Below are 19,890 nucleotides of genomic sequence, written 5' to 3'. Positions count from 1 at the left end.
GTCCGCCAATACCTTCGTCTGAGGTCAATTATATCAGGGCTCTCCCATTGAATAAAAACTGATATATATATATATATATATATATATATATATATATATATATATAACAATGCTGAGTAGAATATGTGCCTTGAAGAATGATGTGGTTTCTCATCTTTCTCAAACAAAAGCAGGTAATTCAGCCTTTTTGAAGGAAGGTGCTATGATGCATATCTATTAAAGATATCAAAGGAGCTTGGAAAGAAGAGAGACAGGACTTGAAGTTTTTTCAGTTCTAAGACCAAATGTGGAAGAGTCCCAAATTTTAAGCCAGTGGTCTCAGTGGTCCCTGAGAGCAGCACAAAACAAATTAAATCAAAACTAACTCTGGTCAGATTTTTGTTGATTTGTTCACAAACGACAAGAGTATGTTAAATGAATTACTATACGTTGTTTTAATGATTATAAAAGGAATGTACACATTAGTGAATTGGTGAAAACAAATGACATCCAGTGTCCTGTCAACAGCCATCTCCTACATTAAATATCAGTCTCTTATAAACACATGTAGGTTATACTCTAGAAGCCATTCCTGTAGACACTGATTTCAGTCACTGAGTACAATAAAGAAAATTGCCATGTACACGTGGACCTTGTCCAGAGTTAAAAAGGAGTTAAAAATGCAGTTGCTTATTGTTGTACATGAAAAGAAAAGAAAACTGGTTCAAGCTGATGATTGTTGAAGTAGCTGGTGACCCTACAGACTTGGAGCACAAGTGTCAGCCCAAGTTAAATCCCAATTTGTCCTTGATTAATATTAAATTTGGTTGCCAATGGTGTTCGATTGTCCTCTTATAGCATCACAAGTGCTTGTAAATATGACTGACAGGATTGATGCCAGGCTGCTTTCCAGATACAGGTCACTACCTGGACCTGCGGTCTTTTCTGTTCTTATCTAGGCTTTTATCCATGGTCTTTTCGTTGTCCCCTCTGCATTTAGGGCAGTACCACTTTCCTTTGGGCTTGTAGGTAAGCCCCACACAAGAGAAGTGGAACCACTCAATGGGGCACTGATCATTGTCACAGCCGATCATTTCACCGTAGGACACTTGTTCACAGAGACAGTAGGTGGGCTCATTAGGATCAATGGCAAAGTCGACCGGTGAGGCATCTCGCTCTTGTTTAGCCTTACGTTTCTTTTTCTTTGCAGACTTGGACTTCTTCTCTCGGGGTGGAGGGAGGGACAGCTCTTCCACAGGGTCATCCAGAGAGCCATTGGCAGACTGGTGGCTGGAGTCACGGCTCTCGCTGTTGCGTTGACGTCGTGGGCGGCGGGTTGAGGTGCGTTCGGGGGCTGGGGACTCTTGGATGCTGGAACGCCTCTCTGTAGTGAGCCGCTCTGCCTCACTGGGCTCCTGGAGGGACAGGGAGTGAGAGTCCATTTGGCGGGAACGGTTCTCTACCAGTTCTGTCATCTGGGTCACTACATGGATCTTCTCATCACCAAGCTCCTGGCTAATGATGAGCGCTCTCTGTAGCTGGATCTGCAGACGTTTTCTCTGAGCTCCATCTTGCTCACCTTTGTATTTCTCAAACACATCATCCACTTCATTCAGCACATCTGTAAAGTACAGGACATAATAATTAATGGGTGTTTTAAATGTAAAAAATATTAATAAAACAACTTTTAATTCAGTTTTATTTACACAACAACAATCACCTCAAACAATAAGAGAGGAATCCCCCTATGAGCAAGCACTTGGCAACAGTGGGAAGGAAAAGCTCCCTTTAAAAACAACACAATCTTCAGCAGAATAAGACTCAGGAAGGATAGGTTTTTTTTTCCGTGTTTCAATTCCTTAATTGCAGCTGTATTTTGAATATAGACAGGAAATAGGGTCGGGCGATATGGCCTAAAATCCATATCACGTTATAATTTGAAGCATGTGTGGTAACGATATACAGGGAGTGCAGAATTATTAGGCAAATGAGTATTTTGTCCACATCATCCTCTTCATGCATGTTGTCTTACTCCAAGCTGTATAGGCTCGAAAGCCTACTACCAATCAAGCATATTAGGTGATGCGCATCTCTGTAATGAGAAGGGGTGTGGTCTAATGACATCAACACCCTATATCAGGTGTGCATAATTATTAGGCAACGTCCTTTCCTTTGGCAAAATGGGTCAAAAGAAGGACTTGACGGGCTCAGAAAAGTCAAAAATAGTGAGATATCTTGCAGAGGGATGCAGCAGTCTCAAAATTGCAAAGCTTCTGAAGTGTGATCAGCGAACAATCAAGCGTTTCATTCAAAATAGTCAACAGAGTCGCAAGAAGCTTGTGGAAAAACCAAGGCGCAAAATAACTGCCCATGAACTGAGAAAAGTCAAGCGTGCAGCTGCCAAGATGCCACTTGCCACCACTGGAGTGCCCAAAAGCACAAGGTGTGCAATACTCAGAGACATGGCCAAGGTAAGAAAGGCTGAAAGACGACCACCACTGAACAAGACACACAAGCTGAAACGTCAAGACTGGGCCAAGAAATATCTCAAGACTGGTTTTTCTAAGGTTTTATGGACTGATGAAATGAGAGTGAGTCTTGATGGGCCAGATGGATGGGCCCGTGGCTGGATTGGTAAAGGGCAGAGAGCTCCAGTCCGACTCAGACGCCAGCAAGGTGGAGGTGGAGTACTGGTTTGGGCTGGTATCATCAAAGATGAGCTTGTGGGGCCTTTTCGGGTTGAGGATGGAGTCAAGCTCAACTCCCAGTCCTACTGCCAGTTCCTGGAAGACACCTTCTTCAAGCAGTGGTACAGGAAGAAGTCTGCATCCTTCAAGAAAAACATGATTTTCATGCAGGACAATGCTCCATCACACGCGTCCAAGTACTCCACAGCGTGGCTGGCAAGAAAGGGTATAAAAGAAGAAAAACTAATGACATGGCCACCTTGTTCACCTGATCTGAACCCCATTGAGAACCTGTGGTCCATCATCAAATGTGAGATTTACAAGGCGGGAAAACAATACACCTCTCTGAACAGATTTATATTGCTTTCACTGGTAAAAATAAATAATTGAAATGGGTATATATTTGTTTTTTGTTAAGTTGCCTAATAATTATGCACAGTAATTGTCACCTGCACACACAGATATCCCCCTAAAATAGCTAAAACTAAAAACAAACTAAAAACTACTTCCAAAAACATTCAGCTTTGATATTAATGAGTTTTTTGGGTTCATTGAGAACATGGTTGTTGTTCAATAATAACATTATTCCTCAAAAATACAACTTGCCTAATAATTCTGCACTCCCTGTATATCGTGATATATTCTTTTCTTCTGTATAACATATTTTCCACACTATAAGGCACACTTAAAATCCTTTAATTTTCTCAAAAGTCGAGAGTGTGCCTTATGTATGAATTCTGGTTATGCTTACTGACCTCGAATCTATTTTGGCGTGCAGAAATCTGTTAAAATGTTTTAGCACAACTTTGGTAAGCTGCACTGCTTGATTGATTGTCAGAGCATTACGGCTGCCGTAGTGAGGAGCTTCGCGGAGTAATCTGGGTCCAAAACTCTTTCTGCTTCAGGTCCCAAAGTCAAACGAACACTTCATCTTTAATAAAATCATCAGTGTTGCTGCTTTACCAGGTGTAACAATTAAGTTTAACATCCATGAAAAACACTATTTATTAAATTTAACGGAGTTAGAAATTAACAGGAAGATAGCTCGCTGGTTTCCACCTAAACATGACATACCATGTTCTGACTGAGATTTTTGAAACTAATTCAAACGTACAGCTCTGCTACCACTTCCAATATAAATGAAGACAGAAAACTAAACAGCAGTGGCGTTTGCAGGGTTACTGAAGTTGGACTACCTGGTATATTATGCTGTGCTACGTGATTGCTAGCGACACAGCTATGTTAGCATAACATTAGCACAGTGAAGCTGGAGGATGAACGCCAACTTTTTTTCCACTCAATAAAAGTTAACGTGAGGGATTCTGGTGGTTAGGGACAAACCACCCTAATCACCAGTTGAAAGCATTTGGTCGATGCTTTCAAACAGGCACAGCTTGATGACATCATCATCATGCGCTATCGCGGTAGAGCGTCAAAATCTCTATCGTTGGCCAAATTTATATCGTTTATATCGCCCACCCCTAAGGGGAAGGTTTGTGGTAATGGTTAAATATGTTTTTAAAGGTCAAGTGGATCAAATGCTCTTTGAACAATGGACAATGTATTTATGAGTTTTTAGTGGTCAATGTACGTCATTATTGGGAATTCAGTAAATAAAATCACTTGCCCAAAGACAAAAACAACAAGGCTCCCTCAACATCAAAGCTAACATGGCTCGATATCACAGCATCCAAAGAAGTGGACGTATATTAGACAATGACACTGAAATAATGTCAGTGGTCACTGTTTGAGTAACCCTAAAAACAAAATAGTTTTACAAAATTCCATCTGGCACTTAAACATTACATGACAAAAGTAATCCAAGTAGCTGAAGTGGGTTTGTGGTTTAAACTATATCGGCTCCAACTTTAAGGAACGTATGCAAAGCGAGCAACAACATTTGACTTGTCTCAGGGACAGCTTCAGTAATGACAGGCAACCAAGTGAACGGCGTCCAAGTAAACTAATATTACCTGTTTGGCAATACAGCAGAAGCACGTGATGTTGGTAACTGACACACAGGGATGGGAAACCTACAAATAGGTTACCAGGACATCGGGATTTTGGAAATGCACACAGGTGACTAACTGCCAGCTAGCTGGCTTTATACGCAGACCGCACTTTAAGGACACCCAGCATAAAATTACTGCAAAATCACCTTCCAGCACCAGGCTCTTCTTTACTTAAAGTGAAACTGGAGTTGGACCTAAACAGCAGGAGCATGGGCGAGGGCTGAATCCCAGTGTGGTCCCGCCTACAGGAAATGACGACAGTCAGTTGCTGCGAGAGGGATAGCTCGAGTAGCAGCTGTCCTGCAGCTCTGCAGTTCACACTTAATAGAGCGGAGCGGCGCGCGGAGAATGTGCATTAGCAGCCCATAAACACTGAATATTGCTGAATATAAAAATGAAATAATCATTCGCGCTCAGCCCGAAGTGTCAGGGACTTGCTGCTTATTCTGTGTCAACACGAGGCAACAAAGCAAAGGCTTTCCGGTACCGAAGGCTTTTGTTAACGCCTGCTCCAGGCCTCCATCAAGGACTTCATAACCAAACACACCTCACTGACAAGGCGAAAATGAGCTAAAGCGACTCTTTGTTGGGGAGAACCTGATCAGCTCATATCTATTAAAGCGATGCAAGCTGCTTGCGACGTTAACCTCGGCCGTCAAACAGGCTTCACAAATAGATGACCGCACTTATTGATCTCCTGCACGTCTTTATTCTAAGATTTCACTTCAGCATCTAGTGACACAAACAGACTTCGTTAAAAGCGGAGAAATCCTCAAGTTTAGGCGTAGTTTCCACACGCAAAGAGTACTCAGCGAAAACACCGTGCGGGGACACACACTGCTCTTGTTCAAAAGTTGATTTTATACAGATAAGGTCCTAGTTTTTGGAATATGTTAGGCCGATTTTGCCGCGGGACACCACACTCCTTTTATTAAAACAATGCTCGTGTATCACGTCATACTGTACATGTTTTCCGATATCAAGTGTAATCATTCTGCCCTGCAGTTTGGTGCAGAGGGAGTATGTCAGAGCTATGCTAGCTGACGGATGTCCACCTCATTTTTTAAAACACTTTGCGCGTCAGTACGAGTATCCACATCTCAGTTCCGGGAAGTAAGAACGATCACGGACATGAAGCTTTCTGCAAAATGGGAACCCGGGGCTCGTGCGTTCTCCACCATTTCAGCACAGCACGCGACACTGCCCTTAAAGCCTTACAAAGCGATTCGCGCGTGGGACAAGGAAATAGGAAAGCACAGTACCTTGATACTTTGCATCAATTTCTCGAAGCAGAGAAACATTTCTTTGTATGTCCAGGGGCAGCGACTCCACACATTCCAGATAATCCTCCACATAGTTGACCAGTTGTTGCGACTTGTCGGCATTTGGGAAATGGTGGCCTAACATCGTCTCTAAGATGCATAGAGGCAAAAAGTGCTGTGAAAAAAACAGGGAAATATATTGCTAAAACCAAATGCTTGGCGACTTTACAGCTTCTAAGGCAGTTCACTTCAAACAACACTAAAGCCACTGCGCATGCGGGAGTATTTTCCCTTTATGGTTTTGTAACGCTTCTCTCGTTTATCGCCGCTGAAGGCGTGTCCGTTTGGGGTTGCAGTATTGGGATTGGTTTAGAGTGACCTCATTATCATAATATTTTCCCGGGAAATGTAGCAGTAGTTCAGGCAGAGCCCAAATTTGACCTAATGTTTCAGTTAAAGGTTTAGTTCACCATCTGTGTCCGAATGTGACGCTAATACAGACAAGTGTGTTTTGACGGAATTTCAAATACACTAGTGTTAAAAAAAAAAACAATATCATGAAAGCTTTTTTTTCATAATTTAAAAAGGTTAATTTTCTTATTTTAAATATAGGTTTCAAGGCTATTTTGTTTTATTTTCATTACCATGGCTTTTAGTTCATTCAAATGTGAAAAATCTCAAAATATTAGATTACATTTTGAGTTGGAATGTTTGCCATAAAGCCACAAAATAATGTATGTTTGAGAGGACTTCCCATAGTCTTTTTCTCCAAGTGATCTTTCTACTTCATCCAAACCATTTTTTCGACCCCATTTCTACAAGAACACCTCAAAAAAGTCGTACCATTAATTAATGTGTCAATCTTAAATATGACCAACCTATCTCAATTAATCGGCTATGCACCACAGGCTTTCAGTCTAGCAGTAGTTAAACCATCATGTATCATATCTATCTAATAGACTCCAATTTGTTCATGTAAATGGAGAGTCCTCTTCACACACTAAGGTCAATTATGGTGTTTCACAGGGTTCAGATGAATCAGTTCTGTTTACATTTTACATGCTTCCCTTAAGCAGTATCATCAGAAGGCATAGCATACATTTTTACTGCTATGCAGATGACACACTATCTATCCGTGAAGCCAGATAACACAGCAATTAGTTAAACTGCAGGAATGTCTTAGAGACATAAAGACCTGGATGGCCGCTAACTTTCTGCTTCTAAATTCAAATAAAACTACTTGTTGCTAAAATTCTTAGAAATATGGTATCTAACCAGATACTTCCTCCGGATGGCATTACCTTGGCCTCCAGTAGTGCTGTGAGGAATCTTCGAGTCATTTTTGACCAGGGCATGTCCTTCAATGCACATATTAAACAAATATGTAGCGCAGCATACAAATATCCTGTCTCAGAGTGACGCTGAAAAACAAGTTCATGCATTTATTCCTTCCAGGCTGGACTACTGTAATTCATTATTATCAGAAAGTCCTAAAAACTCCCTGAAAAGCCTTCAGTTAATCCAAAATGTACTGACAGGGACGAGAAAAGAGAGCAGATTTCTCCTGTATTGGCTTCATTGGCTCTCTGTGAAATTCAGAATTGAATTCAAAATCCCGCTCCTCCTTCCCAGCATCCCCAATCATGTCTGTCTATGTCAAGCTCTGTCTGTCTCTGCATCCATACCTGAGTTGCTATAATCAGCTTTTATTTAGTTTCCTGTTTTGTTTTGTATTTCTTCTTATGTCAAGTTTACTTCTCAGCTCATTAAAGTGCTCGCCTTTAGTTAAACCTCCTTTTCCCTCTGCATGTGCAATTTTGGGTCCTACTTCATCTCACCCTGACAAAAACTTTTACATTTACGTGAAAAGGGAAAGACCATCTCTGAATCAAGGAGGGGGCCTAAGGGTTATCATCTTACCATCTTATAATGCTGTGATTGCAGCCATTCCCCAACTCTCTGTGAATGGGACTCATGGCCACCGATCAATGGTCAATCAATGATCATTGGTGATTAGTGTTTCACCACTGATCATGACAATTTACATATTAATGATCAAGAAACTGCCCTCACAGCCTTTTGCTTTGCTAGTGCTTGTAGTTTCAGTCATTATGCAAATATACTCTTTATAAAGTTGGGGAAACCTGCAGTCAGCTGAGACTGAATGAGTTATAAAATGTTTCTCCCACTGAAAACACTTTTTCCAGATAAACAGAATCACCTTTTTGGGATTTCCTTACGTGGATGATTGAGCATGCATCAAGACAAATCTTTAAATTGTGTCCTTGGATCTTCAGGAAGCGTTCTAACCAGCTCATAAAATAGAAAATCTGTTCTGATAAATTGCCAAGACTAAAACCATTAAAAGTCTTAAAAAAAAAGATTACTAAAATATATTGTGGAAATCTATCATGCCATTCTCTTCAAGGCTGATGATATAACAAAAAGGGGGAAGAGTGCTGCATTAGAATAACTGATAAAAGATTTTGTTAGCCTCAAAGAGGAAGGAGTTTATATTCCATCGTTAGGTACTGTGGTACTGTTTTAAAGTTAAATACCCAGATGTACTAAAAATGTGAAGTATGTTTTTTGTTTAAAGGGTTTTCTTCTCTAACATGTTCTTTGGCATCTCATCATATTACTACCTGTTGCCAGTGAATCTAGTTAAAATGTTCCTCCTGTTTTTTTAGACGTGTTGCTCAAATTCAAAAGGAGTTAATATTTTGAATTGTCTCTCAGCCTGGTTCTGCTGCGGTTACTTCCTGTTAAAAGGGAGATTTTTCTTCCCATTGTCACCAAGGGTCATCTAATTGTTGGGTTTTCACTGCATTATTTTAGGGCCTTTATCTTAAAATATAAAGTGCATTTAAGCAACTTTTGTTTTATATAAATAAAATTAAATTGAATTCACAATTTTCACAGCATCCCAAGTTTTTTGCAATTGGGTTCAATTTCAATTTTTGTTTATTCAGTTTTATTAATATAGCATCAAAACACCACAACAGAGGCTTTTGGGTAAAGACCCTGCAATAATAAGGGTTGTATATGAAACACTGAGCGTTGAAAACAGTTGTCTTTAAAACCGTCTGGCCATCACCCATCGAGGCTATCTTTGTAGTGAACATTGTACGCTCACCACAGGTCTAAAAGTGCAAACAACTGCGGGTCATAAAGAAACTAACATGAGGCCTATCTCACATCTATTGTTTAAAAAATGGCCACAAGAAAGTCTTGATCCGTTAAAAAGGTACCAATGATGTAGTAGCTGTGATTACTAACATACATGAATTAAATCTGGAGAAAATCAGGATTTCTTTAAAAATCAGAAAACACAACAGGGTACCCCTTGTTAATTGCAGCCTTCTCTGCTGAGGGAGGAGCACCAACTCATCATAAGGTGGCACTGGTGAACACATATACGTTTTGTCAAAGGTTACTTGAATGTCTGTGTCTTTCAAAATATTGCAAATATAATCTTTTATTTTGTATGGCAGTCATTTTTAATAACAACACGGCAGGCACAGTTTTGGGCAGATTATGTTTGTCCAGTTTTTAAATTAAAGAGAAAAGAAAAATCTATCAGTATGCAAATGTTCCTACTTTTATCATTTCAATGACTTTTCCCTAATCTTCTGCACTAGCAAGAGTATTGCAGTCTGACATTCATGCGTGTGTGTCCTGCCTTGGGGATTAACACGCCTCTACTTCCTACAATGCAGCTGGTTTGTTTGATTTTTTGTTGGATTTTTATTGTCTAGAAAATGTATGTTTGATGATGCACAGAACATGCAGAACTTATAGTTAAGCCATGCCAGCTTATACTTGAGTTATTTCACTATCTTAACCTCAGTGAGGTTTTTGTGCAGTTACCTGTAACTTCACTGATTGTAAATGTAAAAAGAAAAACTAACATGTTTGGGTGCATTCAATGCAATCCTGAAGCGTCACGAGGATGACTGGCAGTGTCACCTGCTTGTGTGTTTCTGGGAACCACCTTATTTCCTGTTTTCGTGTCACATGACATGTTCTGTCTATTTATGCTAACAGTCAGAAAGTTAACCATTTATATTTACACTAAGTGCACCTTTCACTCTGTAGGACACAGTATTTATACTTATATTCTTTTAAAGCCATGTTTGTGTTAAGTATATGTGCCGTAGCATGTCATTATTTGTGTTTGTTCTCTCTGTTTTTGACCTGGAGTGTGTATTGAACTTTGATTATATAGTTAATACTAGAACCTTCTGTACCATCACTGCTCATAACTACTGCACTGTCATTAGATTTAAGTTATGTTAGCTTAATTATGGCAACCTTAATTCTTACTGCTTTGTATTAATAATCCGTCAGTATCATAACAACACTTTTTTTTTTTTACCACTAATATAAAGTCCTATCGCTATAGCTACTGCTATTACTAAGGCTAAAATACTTGCAGTTATGCTGTTTATAGTATTAGTTTCTACTAGCAGTAATAATAATTGTACTAGCCTACAACCTGCATGTTGACTTGCAGCATTACCCTCCTACTAACGTGCCCGTTGTAACTACTGATAATGACGCTCCGATCAGATCAAAGCGAACTGCTAGCAGCCGTTTAAGAGAGTGTTTGTGAGTGTCAGACAGAAATCTGGAGTTTTGTTTTACTCATCGACCTTTCTGTTAGCGCTGAGACTGTGGGTTCCCTCCTGCTAGCAGTCTTGTTGGTTTCGTTTCCTTGCTGTTGCTCATTTCTGAAGTTTTAAATCTTCGTAATTATTCTGTCTGTTGATGCTTTCAAAATAAAATTCATACTTCACGTTTCCTTGCAGAACAAGTCAAATCCCCGTTCCTGGCTGTGGTAAAATGCAGCTATATTGGTTGGCTGCTGCCTCTAAACATATCATTATTAATACTGTGTGTTGCTCATAAAAATTTTATATTCATGAGTTACTGTTACTTTTGCATATGGTGGTTGTTGCTGTGGTTTCCCTGTGTTTTTTTTTTTTTTTTTTTTTTGGGGGGGGGGGGGGTGTTAGCAGGCGATGAAGCAGATTTTCAGTGTCTTCTCGCTTTCTCTCTCTCTCTCTCTCTCTCTCTCTCTCTCTCTCTCTCTCTCTTCTTCACAAAATTTCTGTCAGTTCTGACTGTAATAACCGACAATAAAAAAAAAAATCCTAATAAAAATCCAGTAGACTATAACTATCAAGTGGACCAGTATAGCTAAAAGCCGTAACGGTCCACTTGGGAAATTAAATTTGTTCTTGGCCTTCAGGAGAGGCCAAAAAAATTAACTAATTTCTCTGTCTACCTCTTCTTAAACTTAAATTCATCTACAATATTAATTCCACGCATGATCACACTCTAAAACTTACATTTTAAACAAAACACATTTCATTATATAGAACGGAATACTATTTAATAATTTATCAAAACATCAATTTGAAGTGGGAAGCATAGTGATACTTTGCACATTTTAAACGTAACTTTAAAGTAAAGTGCCTGTAGAAAAAAACTATTATTATTTGTATACTACTAGAATGGATTTTGTAATTCCTTAATTTCACGTTGTTTACGAGGCTGGTTCTGTTGGTGGTCTCGTCCTAAAAAAAAAAAATAAGAAGAAAGTCCTTCCTCACCACCGTCGCTCAAGGACTGTCTAATTGTTGGGGTTTGCACTATAGTACTGCAAGGGCAGCTTGCCCTATTTCGAAAAAAAAAATTACTGAATGAGAAGCTGTTACTCAGAATAGTACATTTTCAGCGCTGACTGCGGATACGGATGCTTTTATTTTTTTAAGCATGGACTTCCTGCTGCTTGAAAAGTGAGGTATTTATAGGTGGAGGCGCGACGGCATCGCTCCAAAGCTCCTGGTTCCCCACTGCTCTGCGCTTGCCATCATGCTGAGGACTGCTGTTTTCGTCTTTATCGCGTGCTGTGCGCTTTCAGGTAAGACCCCTAAACAATACTAATATTAAAATAAACGAGATCCATATATGAAAAAGAAAGGCGTAACTCACGTCAGATCTCGCTGTTAGTTTTGTGCTTAAGTGCCACAGTAAGTGTTTAGAGTCTACAAAGATACTGTGTTATATAATATATAAACAAAAAGGCTCGAAATGGGGCTTTGTCTGTGTGTGCTTACCCACGGACGTTGTCACGAAATACAATGTATGTGAAACTCTACTTCACAGGGACTTCCTAGATTGTGGGCGAGACAGAAATTTGTCTTTCGATATTGTTGCAAGACCGAGTCACATGTCTGCTGACAGATGACAGCTGTTGTTTTTAGAACATGATTTCCGCAACCGAATACAAACCTTAAACCTACCTTAATGTTTATAACTTCACTATTCGTATTTTGTTGATTAATTGATCAGTCAAGAAAATCGATTGCTTGATTTGTAATAAAATTATTTTGTTTAATGTGCAGAGACCGTTTATACTGATATCTTGTCAATTTATTTATAAGCACATTTAAAAACAACTCAGGTTGACCAAAGTGATATACAGACTAATAATAGAGAGCAGAAAGGGAAAAGACATACACACACATTTCCATCATAGAAGCTTTGAGTAATCCCGCTGTACTCTACTCAAACTACTGTTTGATCCCATCAAACAGTAGTTTGAGCAGCTGGTAATGAAAGCACATTGGACCTTCATTTCATTTAATATCATTAAATGTAATGATAAAACTACCGTGTGAATAAATACATAGCCAGAACTTATTTAAGCAAAAATGTAAGCAATAAGAAAGTTTGTGTTTTCTTAGCGAAGCCCAAAGTAACTAAAAGTCAGCTAATACAGCAACAGTAAAGTAAGAGTTCATTTAGTCTGGAATTAGTATGAATGCTGAAAAGGATTCTTTGTTTCTTTGTCCCACAAGCGCTGTCATTGGCTGGAGACACAAACAAATCCAAACCTTCAGCAACTGTCGCCCCTGCAAGTCAATTTGACAGTTCAAACACCACCAAGCATCCAAAACCCACCACCAAGCATCCAACCACCACCACCAAGCATCCAACCACCACCACCAAGCATCCAAAACCCACCACCAAGCATCCAAACACCACCACCAAGCATCCAACCACCACCACCAAGCATCCAACCACCACCACCAAGCATCCAAAACCCACCACCAAGCATCCAAACACCACCACCAAGCATCCAACCACCACCACCAAGCATCCAACCACCACCACCACCAAGGCTCCAACCACCACCACCACCAAGGCTCCAACCACCACCACCACCAAGGCTCCAACCACCACCACCAAGGCTCCAACCACCACTACCACGGCTTCACCAACGCCCACACCTAGACCCTCCGCTGGCTTGACCGTAGGATACTACAATATCACAAAAAATAAAAGTGAGACCTGCCTGAGGGCTCAGATGGCGCTGCAGATCCGAAAAGTATCAACAAATGTAGGTTTCTTAATATCAACTGTCTAGCTTTTTTGTTTTCTTTTTGTTTGTTTTTTGTTTTGTGGCATGTAAATTAGTCTTAACATAGCATATAGATATTCTATTAGCAATACATCCTAATGAGTCCAGCACGAGGATGTGACTCAGCTTTCAGTGATTCAGTTGTCAGCAGTCTTCAGGAAGAGAGAATTTGCTATCATGCAAGTTTAATTTCCTCATTTTGTTACTGTAAATGGTTAAATATTGCCAGTGTTTGTGTAACAAGACAATCGGGTAACTTACATGACCCATGAACTAGAGTTTCTTTAAAGAAAGTCTGCTGCTGCCTTGTTATCTTAAACGAATTGTCTTGTGTGTGAATGTGTGTGTGAATGGGTGGATGACTGGTTGTGTAAAGCGCTTTGGGGTCCTTAGGGACTAGTAAAGCGCTATATAAATACAGGCCATTTACCATTTGTTCTTCTCTGTTTATTCCCAGGCAATCTTCATTGTTCAGCCACATCTAACCAGTACTAGTGGAAGTTGCAATGAAAACAGCGCCAACCTTAAGATTTCCTTTAAAGAGGGCTTCATTAACTTCAGCTTCACCAAGGTACTTGGTGAACTCTTTTCCCAAAGCCTGTGACATATACAGCATTATAAGATCAAAATGAGGTGGTTAAAGAGGTGCTGAGGTCAGCCAATCATTCATCTTAACCTGAAATGACCACAGTTACCCTATCCTGCACATTTATGACAAGAACGTCAATTCAACCTCTGACGTCCAAGTCATGACAACCCTAACTTTGCAATCTTAGGATAAGATAAACAGATAGACACCTTATTGGTCTCAACCATGGGCAATCAGAATGTGTAATTTCTGTTTTTATTAAACTGAGCTCTAAGTTTCAGGAAACAAAGTAAATAATCACTCTAACGTCAAACAATCACATTTCCAAAAAAAAGTCTGTTCCACATTTTTCCAAGATGTAGGATTAGGGTTAGCACTTCAGAGTGTTAACAGTTTCCTTGACGAGTAAATCTATGTAAGCTGGAAATACTAGTCAAGCGAAATAAATTGCAGAAGTGTTAAAAGAGAAGTAGCCCATAGGGAAACTACATCAGGCGGCTTCGCCCTACTGCATCCATGTGATTCATTCTGTGGTTTTGTAAGTGATAGTCTATCTGAACACTTAAAGTGTTTATGTCAAATAAAATATACAGCTGAGGTGTAATTATACCACCAACTGCAGCCTGGTTGTCCTTATGTCATATTTATTATGCACAAAAATTAATCGATTTGAATTTATTATCCCAGAGAGTTGGTTCTGTTCACTTGAACATTGTGTTTCCAGCGAGAGAAATGTTTCAAGATATTTCGCACTCATCCAAGTGACTTCCCCTGTCTCTTTGATTGTGCTTCCACAATTCCCATACAGTGTGGGCACACGAAAGAATGAACTGTCTGGGATTTCCTTTGTTGGAGGATTGAGCGTGCATCAGTTATCATTTTCAAAGATGCAATATGGATTCATAGCCAGAAAAAAATAAAGATAGAAGGAAACATTTGTAATTAGTTTGCCTCCAATATAAATGTTAGCTTAGTAGAAGTGCATGCTGCTCCTGGTGGCAACTTTACTGTAAGCATAAAAAGATCCAACAGCTTTTAATAAAAGCCCCACTTGTGAACTGGTCTCAATAATATCACAATAAAGAAAGACACACTGCTGAAAATCAGCTTTCAGTTTTCAGAGTCAAAGCTGACCAAAGCTTCTGGGACTCTGGGTTACTTTCATTTTCTTTCTTTTTTTTAAAGTGAGGGTTTTTTTTTTTAATTCTGTAGTCTGTTCTGTAATGGAGTATCTACTGCGGTAGTAATATAATATACTTTAATATAGTGCTATCATATTAAATATTAGATTGTAGTGGTTAGCCTGGCTAACCAGATTTTAAATAGAAAAGCTCAGACACGACAGCCAGGAATAGTAGATTGCTTTGTTATGTAGCTGGTCTCAAGCATGTGTCCAGGGTTAAGAGGAAAACAGTAATACGTTGTCAAACTGGTCGGATGAGCTGTTTCCTGTTTCACACTTCAAATTCAAATGCTAGCAGCATGTGTACTTGCTGAAACCTGTTTATCTGTTGTAAATGAGCACAGAAACTCTCTGACCCAGAAAAATGTTCAGTGGATTCAGTAAAACGAAAACCAAAATGTCACATTTGGACACAGTGTTACATTGTAAAAGGTTCCCTGTTTGTTATAATTCCTCAGAGTGTTCCTAATAACACCGTCTACGTTGATGCCGTGTCTTTCAGCTTGAACTACCCTTTAACCACAAACGGTAAGTCAATGTTTATTTCGTAACATTTTCACTGATGAGAGTTTGGACTCACTGGATGTCCCCTGATACTTTAGCTACAGGTAAGTGTTGCACATGGATGGTAAACACAGAAAAAACACAAGCTGCTGTTTCCTTGTTTGTGTGCCTGCTCAACAATATACAGACAAGACCTGTGGAGTTACTGTTAAGCATGTCATGCTACTACTTTCAGTGTAATATTGTTTAACTCGATTGTCGCGATACTTGATTATCGGTCTGTAAAAATTGTCTTTCTATTTCACACTTGCAGGTACAACTTACAATGCCAACAACAAGTCAGTCCATCTGTTCCCTGCACAGATTGGACACTCCTACTCCTGCAGCGCTGATTCTATTTACATGGGCAACGACCTGTCCCTGGATGTAAATTCTGACAGAACGCAAGCCTTCAATCTGACCAAGAACAACTTTGGCGATCGTAAGTGTCCCTGTGAAGAACAACTAATCATTAAACCATCCTCAGTCTTAAAAACATTGTTAGAGCCAGTATTGGGATTGCTGTAGCTCAGGAGGTACAGCTGCTTAGCTACTAAACAGGAGGTTGGTGGTTTGATCCCTGGCTGCTCCAGTCTGCATCCTTGGGCAAGATGCTAACCCCAAGTTGCTTTCTATACATTGGAATGTGTGTATGTTAGATAGTAAGCACTTATGTATAAAAAGCATAGAAAGTGCTAGTGTGAATGAAGCAAGTTGTATAAAGTTCTCTGATAGAGTAGAAAAGCGCTATATAAGAACCAGTACATTTACAATAATGGAAGCAGGAAATGTCCATCGAGCTAGGTTTGGAAGTACTCTAGTCTAAATGTTTTCCATTCCAAGTCAAAAAGTTGTAGTCTCTTATTCTCAGGTTTGGAATGACTTTATTTCTTACAGCAATGCGTAACTTTCAGACTTAAAACACTTTATCTTTCATGGGGATTTAAACTTTACACATCCTATTTGAATAATATTCTCCAAACAATATTTTAGCAAATGATGTAATATGATCAGCATACAAAAATGTGTATAAAGTTAAAAACCAAGGTCCTGAAGCCAAAGCAAGGAAGCAGTGATTATTCATTGCTGCATCAGTAATAGTCCTTAAAAACATGTAATGCACAACACACGCGGTTGAAATTTAAAAAATCGGATACTTCCTCGTGAGTGGCTTTTCATCATTAGAGTTTCCAACAGTGGAAACTAAAGCAGCTGCGTGACAGCTTGACAGTCGACTGCTCTGGAATGCAGCTCAGGAAGAACAGGTTTAACTACAGTCCTAAGCAGATTTCATAGAATAGTTACGTTTCATGGAACGCATTCATGCTCCATTATCTTTGTCAGTTGTTGGATTGAAGAATAAAATTTAGCCTGAACAGACAGTTTGACTGAACTCTGTTACACACATCCACAATCTTCCAAAAGTGACATTTGACATTTTATCAGTTCTTAGAAAACTGGTCACTTAAAAAAGTGATATGTTGTTTAAATGGGAGTGTGTGTGTGTGTGTGTGTGTGTGTGTTTTCCAGGTGACTACTGTCCTGCGGACCAGCGTAGTTACAAGATTGCCATTGGAGTGGGAGTGGCACTGCTGGTGCTCATCGTGGTGGTGGTAGTGGCCTATCTGGTGAGCCGCAAGAGGAGGACCGATGGCTACCAATCCCTGTGAGGGGGATTGGCCAGAAAGGGATAAGCAGTCACTAAGACCTTCTTAAGTGGATGATTACTGAAACCTGTCATTTCTGTCTTTGTCTCCTAATTTAACTGGTTGATGGTTAGTTACAGTTTTCATTCAGAGGTATGTGCTACTTTAAACAGCTTGATTGTACAATTTGAGAATATAAAGTTTTTTAAATTTAGTTTTAAACGAGTTAAATGTAGATCAGTTTGAATAACAAAAGCATACTGGTTTTCATTTTATTGTCACAGCCACACACTCTACACTCCATACAGTCAGGTTTTGAAACGCCAGTATGACAAGTCGAGCACTTACTTTGTCATTTAATGCCAGTTGCTAGGATGTTTATTTGTGTCACTATGGTACATAAGCAGTGTTTGGATCACAGAGTTGTATTGTTCATTATTGACAACAGCGGCCCCCCGTTATGAGTCATAATCCAACTGTTGCTATCACTTAACTCAAGAGTTGTGAGGTAAAAGTCATTTTTAATCATCTTTTCTTTTAAAATTAGAAGCAGCCTATTTTTAAAAGCATTACTGATTTTTTTTTTAACTGTTACAGGATGTTGTATTAAATGTTTGTTTTTTTTAATCGCATCTTGTATGCTCTTAATTTTTTTTCATAAAAAGGGAGGTGATGGTATACTGTGTTTGGATCATTAGCTATCATCAGCTGAAGGGATCATCAGTTATTGCACTGATCATTGTCTCAGCCTACTTTCTTTGCCTTTGTCAAACTGTAGTGGAATGGAGCCTCCATGTTGGTCATTAATGACTTTAGTCTAATCCTGATAAGATTTTTAATGGCTCATGCACGTTTTATTTGGTGTTTATGCCGAATAAACAACAATGACACAAGGGAACCACTAATTGGCAGTAGGGAACTATGCAGTTTAAACAACAGTAACTTAAAGTAAGCTGTTCATTTGCATTTTGGGTTCATTTGTGTTTCTAATTTGGATGTCAGATAAAGAACAAATGTATGGTTTATTGCAGCTTATTCTGAAGTGGCCAGTAAGAGTAGAGAAATATGTAAATGACACTCCATTTAAATTTTAGAGCGTATAAATGTTGAACAGCAGATTGTTTTGTTTAAAATTCCTGTAACACAGAGAAGTGAGAGGACATCTGAACCCACTCAATCTATGTATGTTTGAAGTTTTTTAAAAAGGAAGAAAGCAATAGGAATGTCAGTGCTATTACATTTAACTTTTGAAATGCACAAGCTAAATTTCTCTGTAGGTTTGAAGCGGGGAAGTAAAAAGCTCAGAGAGATGTCTCAAGAATTGAACAAATGCAACCAAAACCTTCTGCGTGCCACCGTAACACCATACTGTACCAACAAAGGAGTTTCTCTCCTGGTGTCAAATGTATTCGTGTGAACCAACTCTTCAGTAATACTTTAAATGATTATTCGTGTGCTTTTGTTGATGTAATAAAAAAGGGATGTTGTGATGTTATAACTGTGTCAGTGACTGGCAGCTCCACTCTTACTGTCAGGGCAGGCAGAGGCTGTGAAATGAAGACATCAGCAGAAAAGTTAGACTTTACTGTTGTGCACAGCATGTGAGCACTTTGTACCTTGTTTTTACGCCCTTTTCCAATAAAAATGATTATATTATTTCTAAATATGTGTCTGTGCTGATGGTATCACAAAACTGTAGAGGGCATAGGAGCCGTGGCAGTCGTGGAAGAACTGCATTCTCCACATACTTCTTTTTCCCCTCAAAAAAATATTTTCCTAATACTCTTTGTAGAAAAATCATATCTACAAAAGCCCCCCCCCCCCCCCCCCCCCAAAAAAAAAAAACCAACAACAAAAAGACAAAAAAAAAAAAACAACAACTTAGAGATTAGTGTTGGAAACAGCAGAGAGAAAGAGCATCGGAAAACCAAAAACAGAGTAGCTGAGATCATAATAAGCGAGAATGACAAACTTTAGCTTTCTTATGTTGTCTTTGTATTATTTTCGGTCAGGTAGTCAGGTATAACTAAAAAAAAAAAAAGCAAACATAGCAGCGCTAAATACGTGTCATGATCAAAACACTGTGGGAAAACTGCACTTGTACTCGGAGGACATCGTCATGGTCCGCCCCCAAGAGGATACAGCAGCTCGTGCCAAAAACCGATTGTCTGCCAAAAAGTGATTTCCAGTGTTTACATGTGTTTTTATTATATGTAATGTCTTTACTTATATTGGTAAATAGACTAAAGTGAACAGGGTTTACAAAGAGGTTATATGGTCATCTTATCAGCTTGTTTGCTCACTGTACATTTTATACATAGCTCTGTGCAATTTTTCCATACATATTTCTGTACATTGTTACATGTATATACGAACTTCAGTTGCTTATGTATATAGGAACACTTTGTGTCTCCCTTTTATATTCTATATTCTCCTTGCTATAAGAGCTGTGTAACACCCAAATTTCTCATCCGTGGGAAAATAAAGGTTTATTCTATTCTATACTGTGTAAAATGTGAAAATTACCTCTTTTTCAAGTATCTTCATGACTCTGTGT

General features: G+C 39.2%; 2 protein-coding genes across 2 annotated transcripts; one reads left to right on the top strand and one right to left on the bottom strand.

The window, feature by feature from the left end:
* Positions 1–415: 415 nt before the first annotated feature.
* Positions 416–6,248, bottom strand: ing2 (inhibitor of growth family, member 2). Its single transcript, XM_082524748.1, has 2 exons — positions 5,941–6,248; positions 416–1,600 (listed from the first exon to the last, which is right to left on the bottom strand). Exons 1-2 carry the CDS (start codon positions 6,083–6,085, stop codon positions 903–905), a joined length of 843 nt encoding a protein of 280 aa, XP_082380874.1. The 5' UTR covers positions 6,086–6,248; the 3' UTR covers positions 416–902.
* A 5,486-nt stretch (positions 6,249–11,734) lies between these two features.
* On the top strand, positions 11,735–18,997 carry LOC309702888 (lysosome-associated membrane glycoprotein 1-like). The gene is made up of 6 exons (XM_082527523.1): positions 11,735–11,869; positions 12,810–13,351; positions 13,830–13,943; positions 15,603–15,672; positions 15,962–16,129; positions 17,218–18,997. The coding sequence occupies exons 1-6, from the start codon at positions 11,821–11,823 to the stop codon at positions 17,355–17,357; spliced, it is 1,083 nt and encodes a 360-aa protein (XP_082383649.1). The 5' UTR covers positions 11,735–11,820; the 3' UTR covers positions 17,358–18,997.
* Positions 18,998–19,890: the final 893 nt, after the last annotated feature.

The sequence above is a fragment of the Aulonocara stuartgranti genome, assembly GCF_965226115.1.
Source record: "Aulonocara stuartgranti genome assembly, chromosome: 3".
Lineage (NCBI taxonomy): Eukaryota > Metazoa > Chordata > Actinopteri > Cichliformes > Cichlidae > Aulonocara > Aulonocara stuartgranti.
Note: the sequence above shows the minus strand (reverse complement) of the source record. Positions and strands in the feature narration are given on the sequence as shown.

Coding starts and splice junctions, on each gene's coding strand:
- ing2 (XM_082524748.1), bottom strand. CDS start 6,085: ATGTTAGGCCACCATTTCCCAAATGCCGACAAGTCGCAACAACTGGTC. Junction 1,601..5,940: donor AATTGATGCAAAGTATCAAG/GTACTGTGCTTT, acceptor TGTACTTTACAG/ATGTGCTGAATGAAGTGGAT.
- LOC309702888 (XM_082527523.1), top strand. CDS start 11,821: ATGCTGAGGACTGCTGTTTTCGTCTTTATCGCGTGCTGTGCGCTTTCA. Junction 11,870..12,809: donor CGCGTGCTGTGCGCTTTCAG/GTAAGACCCCTA, acceptor TTGTCCCACAAG/CGCTGTCATTGGCTGGAGAC. Junction 13,944..15,602: donor TTAACTTCAGCTTCACCAAG/GTACTTGGTGAA, acceptor ATAATTCCTCAG/AGTGTTCCTAATAACACCGT.